Source organism: Helicoverpa armigera, chromosome 18 (genome assembly GCF_030705265.1).
Source record: "Helicoverpa armigera isolate CAAS_96S chromosome 18, ASM3070526v1, whole genome shotgun sequence".
Taxonomy (NCBI): domain Eukaryota; kingdom Metazoa; phylum Arthropoda; class Insecta; order Lepidoptera; family Noctuidae; genus Helicoverpa; species Helicoverpa armigera.
In genome coordinates, this window is record NC_087137.1 from 9,874,075 (window position 1) to 9,889,021 (window position 14,947).

A 14,947-nucleotide genomic window follows, 5' to 3' on the forward strand; every position below is an offset into this window, starting at 1 on the left:
ATTACGATTTTGTTTTTCCAGGTTTGAAAGCTGTGAAGTAACAGATCTATTTTTACACAGAGAAGAAATGTGACGTAGTTTTGTTTTCCTGTGTCAGACAGACAGAGAAATTATCTTGAGAAACACGACGCTACAAGATGTGAGTGAAAAAATCTTGGCAACGGCAACGTGCGAAAACCATGTGCGCATAAAACTATAATTAGACCTATTACGAAATGTGCGAATTACTCAAAACTTTTACTGTTGAAATAACATGGAAGAAAATAAAACTTTTTCTGATGGGATATCATCAAATGATCCCTCACGCTGCACCCACAGCGGGAGTGTCAAACTCTTACTGAACTACCATATTCCTTCTAACGCCTTTTATATACCAGGACAGCGGTAACTCTTTCGAACAATCTTGCATCTCCGGCAGAATAATGTACCTATGCCTTACTTCTTTGTCATTACAAAGGTTATTGATTGATTCTCTCATAAATAACTACAGAATATATCTCCATAATATTGATTGATGATCATAGCTTTTCCATGTGATACATAACCTCACTTTCTTCCTACATGAGAGTAACAACACTTTCACTAATTCGCAATAATCCTACTAAATGCTTGTCTATTAATCATTCGCGTAACATATTTGGGCATAGATTATAAAATGTTGTTTGCCAAATTAAGCCTCTTGCCTGCAGGTAGAGTACAGGCGGTAGATAGAATTGGCGCCAAAACCAAATAGGGAGATCACGAAATCTAAAATGACGCATGTTTTTTGCAACATACTATTTCGGTATGTGTTCAAGTACATTGGTTTTTAAGGTAACATTTAAGCCTCACTGCGGGTTTAGAAACTAATCTTGGACTCTTCGTACCTTTGCTTTAATCTGGCCATGACTTTGCTTGAGCCTTGTCTAGATGACTAGTTGGTCTTATAACTAAGTAAGTACACTATATAAATAGCAAAAAGTATCCAGTTCATACTAGTATAAACAATGCCACTTCATCGCTGTTCAGTTATTTCCAAACTTCCAAACTCGTCATAATTATGTACTACAAATTAACATTGGCTTTGAATACAATCAACGTAAGAATGTTAGCTACCTACCTAAAATTAGACTGCGATCACAAAATTGAATGCGACAAAACTACGAGTATGTCACACACAACACTGTGGGATTGTTCGAAAGAGTTACCGCGGCCCTGGTGCACAAAGGGCTCCAGAAGGAACATGGTGGGTTTTAATCAATAAGAGTCTGACACTCCCTCACGTTGCACCCACACAACAAGGGATCGTTTGATGATAACCAACCGAAAACTAAAAGCAAAAACTACTTAGTTTTTCATGCAGTTTTCCCCAAAAACTAGAGCGATTTATGAGGCAGATTTCTGTAAATATTTTACATCCATACTCATTCCTTATCCATAATCATTATTTATAGTCAAATCTGGTCAAGTAATATTAGCGCAAGAGGGAGTCAAACTTGTTAAACACGTGGATATTGTTATATGCACAATATGCAAATGTGTGGCATTCAGTCGAGTCCACCTGCTGGATCATGACCCTGGTTAGTCAGCGTAAACAGACTCGATTCTATCGATACAGTATCGATGCACATGTTTTATTTATCAGTTATTCGATTTGAATAGTGCTTGAAATCTTGATAGTGTTATAATTGTGTTAGATATCTTTTATGCGCGTGACTTTACAATAACAATATAGAAGCTATCTTTGTTGGGTAAAAGTTTACGATGAAAAATAATGAAGAAACTTTTGAGACAAATGAAAATCATGGTCGCACTAGTCGCATAGAGAAGCACTACACAAAATTAGATGGTTATCGATCAAACGGAATATAAATAATGTTTCTACATTAAATAACAAACAAAAACAGCAACTCATTCTACGTATGTCATGAAACTAATTAACGAATTGGGACATGCATTTATGCTTGTATCTAGGTGCAAGTGGGGTACCTAAGTAATATTCCTAAAATTCGTAAACCTATATTCTAGGAAACCGTCTAGCTAGGCAGCGACCAGTACTTTTCCGAATGAAGGAAGCTAGGCATAATTTTAAATAATAAAAGTAAACATAAGAGCATGATAGATCGGTCTGTCACAACATGACATATGACGTCACAATAGTGATGTAACTTATCGTGACTCCGTCAATTCCGAATATTGACATTACCGGTTTTTTCAAACATCAAGTATTTCCCGTTACAATCAAGCTATTATCAAATTGTTCGTAATTACGTAGGTAGTTAGTTTTAAAATAAACATTTGAATCGAAATTGTCTGTCATTGTTCGGCTGACGTAGTGTCAATGCACTTCAGAACTGTGCCAGTTATTTGTTGGGAAAAACCATGCAGTATGGAGGAAAGAGTTCCGTACAAAGTTCATATAATTATTTAAATAGTGTTTTTCAACTATTTTTGGCATTTTCTGTGTTTGAAAAGCGCTCAGACGATCATACTAAGTGCGACAGAAAATATCCAAGTGTCCGTTGCATTCATCGGGTACGGAACTCCAAAATATCATGCACTTGTTGACTTTTTTTCACAAAATATAATAAAAACCGGTTTATTGACATATGTCAGATCTAGGGTACCGAAATGTTGGGTCAATACAGTACCGGTAATAAACCGGTCACAAGTAAATAGTGGGTAGTGGGTATGCAAATCCGTTACAACTGTTTTTAAATAATATGGAACATATTTTAGCATAACTTGTTTATGATATGATACTGAATGCTGAAAATATAAGACCGGTTAAAGAAAGTATTAAAATGAAATAACTGAAAGAATACTGAAATTAATTTTCTTCTTCTCTAAGGTAAGGTGGTCTATCAAGCATTATTTATACATATAATAAACGATTTAATTTTAATTTAAACTAAAAAAATACAAACTTGTTACGTAATGCCACATTACAGTTGTCTTTTCTTGTCTGAAAATATTTATTAAAAATATTATATATCTGACCAGAAGGTGCAATTTATGAGTTGCGGGTTTGTTAGAAATATTCTGCTTGCCAGGGACATAGAGATCCAAAAAGAACATAGATGGGTTTAATTAGAGTTTAGAGTCTAACACCGCCGTACCACAGTGGGAAGATATCTACATACAATTATTGAAAAAGGAGAGAAAAAAATATATTTAAAACAAACAATTCGAGGACACATTTTCACAACACGGCCTGTAATGAAGTACTTAAACCTTATCGAATACATATAAAATGAAAACAAAAGAAGTGTGCCATGGCCGATGCGCGAAATAAAAGCTTAAATAATATGACATTTTCGAAAATAGCAATGCGCCTACGCACGTGCCGTAAAACTTATTTTGTTGCAGACGTGTGTGAATTGTCTATTTGAAATATACTAGAATTGTGGATTTTTTCGAGGTTAGACTGTTTTACCTCGCACATTATAAAAAAATGTAGTTCGTAATTCACGTTGTTACTAAGAGTGATAGGGAAAAATTATTGTATGTGCCGACATTATAAATCATGAATAAGAACATATAATTCTTACTATACGCGGTAGTTACATAATGCTTTATGTTAGGACCTTTCAAACCTAAGACGCAAGCTACAACTTTGCACAGTCGTAAACAAATTAATCGTAGGTATATGCAGTTTGGTAATCACTCAATCGAATGACTCAATCATTGGCGTCAAGATTACCAAAATCAAGTTTTGTGGGATTTTGAAAATTTTCGACCATTTTGAGCAGGAATACCATGTAATTACGCATGTTTTTATCTAGGTTCTTTTTTGCAAAAGAAAAATATGACATCCGGGTTCGATGGCTACAATTTACAGTATGACCCAGTTGATGCGGTCCTCAACTTAAAAATAGTAGACCGTTGCTTGTATGAAGGTATATTTATAGATCTTAATGACTTTACTATCGGTCTAAGATAATTTCAATTCTAAGAAGAGTAATCACTTAAAACTAGTTCGCCACGACTTGATTTTATTAAAATACCTATGTCAAATGATTTTAAAAATACTCAAGGACAATAGCTTTCTAATATCAAAAGAAGTTTTGGAATCACTCCAACAATTTCTGAGATTATCCTTGAAAACAAAATTACAAGACTCTATGTACCAAATAGGGTCAGTTCGCCTGTTCGCGTCCATCGCCCAGTTCGCGTCCATTTTGCCGATCTCCTTTTAAAAAACTTCGAAAACAAGATAATTAACACACCAATCAAACGAAAGATCATTACCGCTAATACATTAATGTATAAGAGGCACGCACAGATAGACAAAAGTTCTGTGCGTCCAACCAATCCTTTTAGAAAAAATAATTAGTCTAGTCTAGGCTCTTCAACAAGAAAGCGCAAACACGCTGAATTTTAGATAAAAATTAGTGTGCAGCGGCGTGTTTGATGGTAAGTTTTATATTGTTTTATGTGAATTTTAGGATAGATAGCTATCTCTACAGTTTAATGATGAATAAAGGTATAATGTTTTTTATGAATTTGGTAATGTTTTTTATATTTAACGAATAAAATAAGGTGGACGCGAATTACTACATCGAATTTTACAAAACTTCCACTTTGCGTCCACAATGGACGCGAACTAAAACTATCCTCTATAATAATAAACCAAATTGCGTCCACTGTTTTCGGTAAATACTTGCTTATAAAAAATAATTAAAACATGGGTACTGTTTTATATATTAAGATTAAACAGTACATTTTTGTATTATTTTAAATTAAAAATCAACATTATCGTCATTTAAAATTCACTTTAAAAAATAAAAATAATTCTTCTCAACATTGGTTTAAGTAACTTAAAATTAGGCAATTAATTTTGCAACTTGAAAAATAAACAGTAATCAGTTCTGTTAATTTTACCCTAAAATCACAGGGAAAGACCCGCGTTGATTATAGTAAGTTTTTGGCCATATTAAATTAACAAAACAATATAACAATTTTGTGTAAACATACAACTAAAAGAATTGTTGAGTCAATAAATTATCAGACAAGGTAGCATATTCTTTGCATATTTTTTTTATCGATTTATTCTTCTCTCGAATATCATTTAATGCTTTCTTTAAATCTTCTTCTGTGTATGTTGTCTTTTCCTTCTTTTTTCCTGTATCCGAAATCCGAAGAACTTATCCTTAATGAAATTACTTAATATATTAAGATTAAACAGTACATTTTTTTTATTAAGATATATACGTGGTTCTAATTAAATTATAATTTTTCTACTTTTTTATTAAGATATATACGTGGTTATAATTAAATTATAATTAAAATGAAATTATAATTTAATTATAACCACGTATATATCTTAATAAAAAAATGTACTGTTTAATCTTATTTTAAGTTACTTAAACCAATGTTGAGAAGAATTATTTTTATTTTTTAAAGTGAATTTTAAATGATGATAATGTTGATTTTTAATAATTAAGTTTATTGTTAAATAAAGAAATTGTTCAAATACAATATTTCTTTATTAATTCTTAAAAATTTCACCCATATATTCCTTTTCTAAGCTGCTGGACGCGAACTGGACCATGGGTGGACGCGAATTGGATTTTGTGGACGCAAACTGGGTAAAACGCCTAATTCTGAGGTTTATCGATTTAAATAGAAAACGAAAGATATTTCTAATACAACTGAAAGTTAATCTTAAAATAGAGTATATAAGGAAAACATTACACAAATTTGACATAGAAATGAGTGCTGGAGCTTTTTTATTATCGCCGTCAAACTTGCCAACTGCACTAAATGGACGCGAACAGGCGAAATGACCCTACTTAACTCTATCAACGCCGTACAAAAACATGAATCTATGATCATATTCTAGGAAAACAGAGATAACCTTTTTACTGTGAAAAAAGGCGATACCATACAATTAGCCACGGCAAGTTTATCTTTGGTTTTTAACTGGAACCAGAGACACGATTTTTCATGTCGCGATTCGTGACTAATGGCGGTTTCTAATTTACCTGCGTCACTAGGTAAGATCGCATCTGTAGTTACGCTATCTATAATCTACAATTGTACATTATACTTAAAAAAAATAGTTTCGCTATTTTGCAGAAAAGTAAAGATAGAATATATTACAAAATATCATTTGCAAAAAAAAAGGCGCGCATTTTGGTTTTCGAATAGGAGCCATGTATAATAATGTTGCTAGATTCATTTTTAGAAACTCCCCTTAAAAAACTCCCATAATTTTTATATAGAATAGAATATAACATACACAATTAATAAATCGATGATCAGTCTAATCACTAATCAGATTGAAAATAATTTGATGAATGGTTAGTCAGACTCTTTGGAAAGTTTTAACGAAAGTGAATGATGTTTAGTTTCACGCAACGTGTAATTATCTCAATGCGGTCGGGCAAGGATAAATATACGCGGTATTTACGATTATTTATGCGTATTTTGTCCCATGACAATACCGAATATGTGGCCACACATACATAACAGTCATAATTTTTTTATCAACCGAAAAAACATTTTTCAATACAGGTAGTCTACTTTTTAGATTATTATTGAATGATCTATTTTAATTAGATTGCAATTCAGAGAATGTAGCCAAGCCTCCAAATCGAAAAACCTTCACACTTCCTTGTTTTTTATTGTGAAGCATAAACATAGGAAATGAAGGGTGGGCGTTTGGGGGCCTGTCTTTGACGTATGAAAACAGCTGATTTATCAGTCTAAGGCTCATTTACAGCGATAACATTCACTCCTGTTTGCTTTGAAAATTGAATAAGAAAAATAAACAATTGTTTTGAAAAAACTGATGTGTATGTTGACTGTGTACTTGGGTCTAATTTGCATAAAAAATTTTGAGTTTGGAAAAAAAATCTAAGACAAGTTATTTTTTAGATTTAAACGAAAATTCTTCAAACACCTTCTAACAGTGGATTTACCAGCAATGCTATACCGTTATCCACTTCACATGAGCACTGCAATTAGCCAGCCGCCATTAGCATGCACTCCGCTTACCGTTCTGCACACATAATCGTAGCTCATAGTTCAAATGCGCAGACGCAGAAACACGACAGCTTACTGACAACCTTCGCCACAATATGGAATATATTTCTTACTTGTAATGTAGTAAAAATATGCTCAATAAATAAAGGAACTAGTTAATGAAAATTGCCACTATCGTATCGTTTCACAGCGAAGACGTAGAACGTAATATATCTTTCCCTTTTTGCTCTGTTTGCTAGTAGGTAACAAAAATATACTAAAAGAAAATGCCAAATTGGCGTAAACCATGGTAACAGATGCCAAGAGCTTTTGCGTTTTAACAGTTTTTTAAACGGTTTTATTTAGCTCACCCCGTTTGTTTTATTTATTATTTATTCATTCTTGGGTCAAATTTAGTAATTCAAATTTCACCCTCTTCCTGTCAACCGATTAATCTGAAATTTTGTATACACCTTTAATCCCGATGACAATATAATATAGTAATATCAATAACATTGTAAATCCAATATGGCCGCCGGCACAAAATGGCGGTTAACGTAGATTTTATCAATCTCATCAATATGGGTATCAAATGAAAGGGCTCAACAAGCAGAATACAATATACTATAAAAAATTGAAATCCAAGATGGCGGCCGCTACAAAATGGCGGATAACGTAGGTTTTATCAATCCCATCAATATGGGTATCAAATGAAAGTTCTCAACCAGTAGAATACAACGTACTATATAAAATTAAAATCCAAGATGGCGGCCTCTACAAAATGGCGGATAACTTAGGTTTTATAAATCCCATCAACATGGGTATCAAATGAAAGGTCTCAACAAGTAGAATACAATTTACTATGCAAAATTGAAATCTAAGATGGCGGATAACGTAGGTTTTATCAATCCCATCAATATGGGTATCAAATGAAAGGGCTTCACATGTAGAAAACTGTCAGTAACTCCAGCGGGGCCCAACAGGGCCAAGGCCTGCCTGGGCTGCGAGATTGTTCGAAAGAGTTACCGCGGCCCTGGTACATAAAAGGCCTACGACGGAACAAAACGGTTTTTAGTCACGAGTCTGGCACTCCCTCACCGCTGCTGACCCACAGCAGGAGAGGTCATGTGATGATTTTTGGGGGTCGTTAAAAAAAAAAAGTATCTGGAAGGGCTATGTATTGAGGAATTAGATTGTAATAAATTGTCAGGTAAGAGACTGTGTAATAATGATGCACTAAATGAATTAGATAGAATGAGGAATATTCGGTAGGCATTTTCATTAAATACTAAAAACTAGAAAATAAAAAATTGGTAAAAAAACTTTTAAGTTAAACGGTTTTATCTTATGTGCACTGAAAACTAGAAAATAAAAAAATAGTTACTTACCTGTCAACCTACGTAGGTGGTCCCGGTAATATTAGACTAAAATAAAAACGTGGGGCCCCTGTGAAATCCTACCTATGGCAAAGCACATCTTTATACTTTGGTAGATCATGAGCTCGGCGTTCGCTGGTGAAGCCGCTACGGCTGATTATTGATTGTCAAAATCTCCAGTTGCGATTATAGTAAGTCGATGCAATCCACACCTATTATACCTCTAGAAGAGAGTACTACAGCAATAGTTAATGGGCCCCACGTTTGTATTTTAGTCTAATATTACCGGGACCACCTACGTAGGTTGACAGGTAAGTAACTATTTTTTTATTTTCTAGTTTTCAGTGCACATAAGATAAAACCGTTTAACTTAAAAGTTTTTTTACCAATTTTTTAGGGAAAAATAACATCATCTACCTATTTGTACTTAGAACTAATTGAAAGACACTTCTCATTTTTGAACACAGGAAACTTTATTTTAAAGACGTTAGGTTATCTGCAGTTAATTTTGGGACATAATATCCAGCAAAAACGATTTATATCCCGTAGTCTAATCTCCAAGAACTCATTAGGCTCTTCATTTGTATGTCAAGGTGAAAGATTTGCGTCATATTTCCGGTTTTTAGACATGCTTATTAGCACTGACAGCTCAAAAACCGTTATTTGATTGAGACGCTGTGTCCCCAAAATTTTAATTTAATAACTGATTTACTTGCCTAATCACGCGTTATCAACGGCATAGTTATGCTCAATGTAGATCATGTTTTTGCCACCATCATTGTATCAAATTGAAAATCGTTTTATGTAAACCAGTGCATTAGGAGTTGCAAAAAATACATTGATCGGCTTTCACTCATCAATCAAGGATAGCTTAGCTTTTCTCAGTTAGGTTTATAGCAGACACGGAGTTCGCATATCGTACTTTAAACCTTCTTCCGTGCAATTAAAAGTATATTCTGAAAGACCCAATTAGAAATTAAAATAAAACCTTGTTAGTCATGGATTGGTCAAGTTAAGTTGATGTAGAACATAATATAATGTTTTTCCCATAGGTAAAATTCTTGCAAAACTATTCGCACATGTCCGCAATCGGCACGTGCTTACGCATCGAATTTTCAAGTATGTGTGAATGAGTTGTCCTCATTCTTCCTAAGGTATGGATACTGTAGTTACTAGGCATTCATGAAGTATGACATAACTACCTTACCAAATAGATCTTGGTATTTTAATGGCTATCAAGAAAAATCTGGCAAAATTATCTTCATGACAGTAACTAGAAAATAATTAAGTGCTGAAAGCCCAAAAAACTATTTCCTACAAAAGCAATAATTAGTAGAACGTTTTTCTTGCATACCTTTAAATTACTGAAGTATGCTAACCTTGTAATCGCTGTTAGATTCAGGTTTCGTGATTGTCACGGTTATATAATTACCACTTTTTCTTATTTTTATTTAATTATAAGTGGCGTTTTATCTAGAATTGCTAACATTTACCCTTTTAATTGCAACCTAAAAAAAAGTAACTTGTCTCTGATATTTATATTATGCTAGAATTCTAGAATTCTGTATGTCAGCCAAAAGTGGTAATGATAAAAAAATATGTTACTTAATAGGTTTTTCGTTAATCTCTCTACATAAGTGTGACGCGACGACCGCTATAAAACGTTCTACACAGCGATATTTCAGTGTTTAATCATCGAAAGAGCCTATTACATTTATTGATAAAATTGACACGTAATCGAGACGGATCGATAACTTATCGTTTCAACGTCTAGACGACATCGCAGACGAACAAAGAATGAAAATAAAAATTACACGCTCGAAATGTTACGGAAATCCGGAAATACTGATGCTGACATAGAGCAGTTTCGCGCGTTTATTTTTAAAATGGCGTCGTGCCAAATTCAAAATGCGAAGCTTCAGCTTCTACGTCACAGACGTAGTCCCGCCATATAATGTTGCCAACTGTTTGTGGGATTACCACTTTTGTAATAGGATTATGTCCGGAGAATAGCTTTTTTATTGCTTTTTTGCTATTGTTAAAATAGTTTATATCATGAATAAGCCCGCGGTATCTGACATTACATTGTATTATGAGAGATGTGTGCGAAGACATTTTATGAGTTATTACAAAAGAAATAAAACATTATATTAAGCTTGAAAAAAATTATTTAAGCGCAAGTGTCAAGTCACGCCCTTACCTGTAAAGTTTCTTGGAAATGACTTCTCTGTTTTGGCCATGGTGCGCGCCTTTGGAATGACTTAAAGATCTGCAAAAAAGAAATAAAAGACATTTCAATTAAGGAGCCATTATAACTGCTGTCAAAAACCTATCCTCTCCCTTTACTGTCCACTCCCTCGTGACAACTAATAACTACTTAATTAAAATTTGCTTGTCACAAATACATAATGCAATCAGGCTTACAGTATTAATAAAAAACTGCCATAGTAACCTCAATACAAACATAACGAACATTCCATTTGACACTGACATGTTAAATTAAATTCGCAAACAGTATTTTCCGCTACGTACGTGCAGATTTTTTGCGGACATCATTAATGGATTACCTCCGTTCCTTTCACACTTCAATGAAATCGTCATGTAGGCTGAGGCTGAGAAAGTTAAATAAACTATATCTAATTAAAATAGACTTGAGATTTACTGCGCAAAACCGCTCAGCATTTGCATAGCTACAACATTTTTAAACATTCAAAAGGTACTTGCCGAGTTGTGCTAATACTGCTAATGATCGGATGACGTTGCATTTGGAAGGAAAGTGTGTAGATACAGGAACCCAGAAGTGTCAATGTTCTTCTGACTATATTTACCATGACACATTTACAAAGATATTAACAAATATTCGTAAGCATTCTTTCTATGATCCTGATTATGCAAATGCAGTTTTAAATTCAAGACTTTATTTAAGAAGAATTACAAGTAATTTAAGAGTTTTTTAATTAACTTCTGAAGCTTTTTTGAATGCCAAGCAGAAAATTAATGAGGTGCACTTGTACATGAAAGAACAGCAGGAATGCCTACTTGAACAAAAATGCATTATACATATGATTGTAATAGTAGTTTCCTAGCTAGATAGTTATGTAAATTACAGAGCTGGCGTCATTGAGTCACCCATCATAGACGATGGCATTACCACTAAGCGGCCTTAAATAAGGATTCAAATGAATTCACACGACATAAACTTACAGGTTTGACTGAAAGTAACTTGTTACTGTATAATGGGTATTAAAATGGTCGCTTAACAGAAATGTTATTGCTACCCTGGCATCAAATTAAACATGTTACAAGTAATAAAATTCACCGTTAAACGTCAGGTTAGCGACGATTGCCTGGCGCCAACCATGACGGAGAGAGTCGACGCCTTTTACGGTCGGCTGGCGAAAAAATACCTTCCGCAGATTACCATCGGCATTGCAAATCGACACTTACAAGATGACCAACATATATCTTTTAAAATGAAGGGTCATTAGTTTTTTTGAACAAGGTTGATGAACTAAACGTAACGAGAGTTTTTGATGCAAAATGTTTATGCGTACGTTTTATTGCCGTGATCTTTGTTAATTGGCTATATAACATTATGTTGTAATTACGAAGCAATAGTTGTTTTTATTACATCGATGTGCAACATTATTACAGATTCAGTGTCAAGGGTTTTTACGATATCCTTAACTAACTACAGGAAAAAAACATTAGATCACTGAGACTGCAATGGTACAAGTGTACATAGAAATCTATCAGCTATGATTTTTAATTTTATTATTATCAGTTTTCATGGAACTTGGATAACATATAAAATTAAATAGTTACATTTACTAAAACAGGTTCTCGACCACACACTAAGTACGGAGAAAAATGCAAGCCTAGATTACGTTGCCAAGAACTCTAGAGTAGCAAGCCTTAAACAAATTTATGAATAAGTTAAGTTTTTTTCCTTGACTAAAGGGTCATAGAACTGTATCGTGAAATAGCAGATACATGAATTATTCACAGTTTTTTGCTACCCTGGAGCATGAACCGCAGACGACTGAAACTAACGTGAAACTAATTCGCGAAAATCTATTTTGATACGGAACGTTCAAGGTCAATACAAACGCGGATGATCATGGCCCTACTAAGTCTAATCGATCCCTATTATTATATCCAATGACAGTTACGATCGAGTTTTTTGCAAAATTGTTCTAATAACACCTGCAACGTTAAACAAAACATTGGCTCTACAGATTTTGTAATTAATTTTCAAATTACAAACAAAGTCCATAATAGTTTGTTCATACGCAGGTATTATTAATTTAGGTTGATATTTGCCAACTTCATAAAATCAAGACTATTGTGAATACAGAGTGGCTTACAAACTTTTTGCATACTTATCGTCTATTGTCAGAGCGGTAGGTAAAAAAAAATAAACAAATCGCTTCTTATCTCTGGTAAGCCACTTCCTCATGTCCTTCCGCATTTGTTTTCTTTCCGCTCTTATGTCGTTTGATTTAGACACGACATTGAGTGCGAAGGCGCAGGCCAGTAACAATTCATTTCGCTTTGATGTCAGCTGCATGTGTGAAGGTTAAAAGCCCTGCGTATAGTTTATAGTTTTCTTAGCGGAATATATTATTATTTGCATAAATCAATCAGTACCTAGTACCGTGCAGTTTTTGTACCAAAACATTATTTTGAACAGTATAAAGCTGGTTTTTTTAAAAGACTGCAGAAAACAAATTAAGGGTTTTAATTCAAATCAATTTTTAGATTTATTTTCCTTCTAGCAACACACAATTACGTTATTTTTAGTATAGGAAAAGAACAGCAGTAAAAGCAATTGTTTGACACATTTCATTATTTATAATTAAATGCACGTCCACATATGGCACCGAACAATGTCTCAATAACAAATGCTTATGCTAATCGAATGCAAATCATAAATTGTTACTATGACATGTCAGCCCCCTATAATGCAAATAAAGAAGTTTAGTATCGAGTATGCTTCCTAGAATAATACTTAAATTAATGGGAAAAGGAAAATTTACGCCATACAATAAGTACCTATAAAATAAATCATAGACAATATGACGTAAGTAGGTAGGTATACCTAGATAGATCGTGTGACGCTTTGGCGGTAATACCGCTAAACAAATTCTATGAAGGAATATATGTATAATAGAATATAAAATATATAATAGAAACATTCGCTGCCAAACATAAATTAACTGTGGTATGATAAATAAAATAACATATGAAATGTACCCTACCTACCTACTTACCCAAAAAACTCCCTACAATTTTCCCGTTTTTTAAGGCTGGCCACCTTTCCATAGGCAAAATTGTTGAATGTTTGGTCATCGACCCCTGCTTTATGAATGACTATGACAGCCGGTTGAGTTTCAGTTTTATAACCAAAAAAAAAATGTGAACGTATGTTGATAGGCATAACTACAAATAAAAAAAGCTTCATTTGCCCATTTTATCAGTCCGCATGTTTTACGATTTTTGCAAGTGGGTCATCTTAGAGGCGGTTTTTTTGCAAACTTTCCGTATACCTACTTAGTACTCAATAAAAAAAGACAAACGCGAGTAGCTTGCATTCCCAGGATTTTATGATCTTAAAAGAATATCAATAGCTGGCTTCACCTACTTTACTTTTTATTTATAGGCATAACATGAACACATTGGCAATATACTTTGATTGTCAATTGTTTCTATACCTACACAACGACAATTTCATTTATTTTCTTACAAAACAGGCAGTATGAAGAAAGCGTTACAACGTTGTTTTCTGCATCGATCGAGAAATAACGTGAAATTTTAACAACAATGCACCATGGGTATAAAATAACCTCTCTTTTTATATCCTATTCATGTTTCACCCCTAATAATGCGGTTGTAAAGAATTGCAGCATAAAGTACGCATTGTAACGTGTCCTACACAATAATTTTGTAACAATATGCCGTTTGTCGTGTAGCTGCACCGCTCAGCTAGCAAACAGCTGTTCGGCCACTCGCCCAGAAACATAAAACGACTACTTCGTATTCCTCGCTTCATCGAAATACAGTAAAAGCTTTAATTTAAACAGGAGAGTGGACAGTTACATAAAAGAAATTAACAATTTGATACTCACCGTCTTATTTTTAAACACTAAAATAAATAGAGGTTAATACACACTTGACGTAAAATCAACACACTTATTAAAGATTACACTACGTCCTTAAATAACTTTAAATATAGTTAAGGCTATTTTAATTTATGAAAATCAGTTTTAAATAAACTATGACACGAATTTAAGAGTCGAGGAGGACGCACACCCAACACCGGCAAGCGCAGAAACCCGACTGACGCGACCTCACGCGGCGCGCGCTCAAAAATAAAATATGTTTAGGGAACGTTCCGTTTCATAATGCTTTCATTCATTCGCAAGAAAGATAATTATTTATCCGTGATTTATTACCCTATTTTGTAATACACAGTTCAATGCAATGTATACATAATATAAATTTATTGCATAAATTGTAATCTCTCGACCGTACACTATTAATTCGTACGCTTGTTATGTTTCGTCAATGTGGCATGATGATTCAATAATTCCTAGGAACTTAAATATACATAGTTGGGTAAA

The 14,947-nt window shown here is 33.7% G+C and overlaps 1 protein-coding gene across 1 annotated transcript in view; it reads right to left on the reverse strand.

Moving 5' to 3' along the window:
• LOC110381430 (sialin) overlaps nt 1-14,707 on the reverse strand; it is a 52,698-nt gene extending 37,991 nt beyond the window's left edge. The window contains exons 1-2 of the mRNA XM_021341770.3: nt 14,453-14,707; nt 10,525-10,593 (exon numbers count right to left, since the gene is read on the reverse strand). Coding sequence (XP_021197445.2) covers nt 10,525-10,564 — 40 coding nt within the window. The 5' untranslated portion in view covers nt 10,565-10,593; nt 14,453-14,707. The remainder of the gene's footprint in view (nt 1-10,524; nt 10,594-14,452) is intronic.
• Between the last annotated feature and the right edge of the window lie 240 nt (nt 14,708-14,947).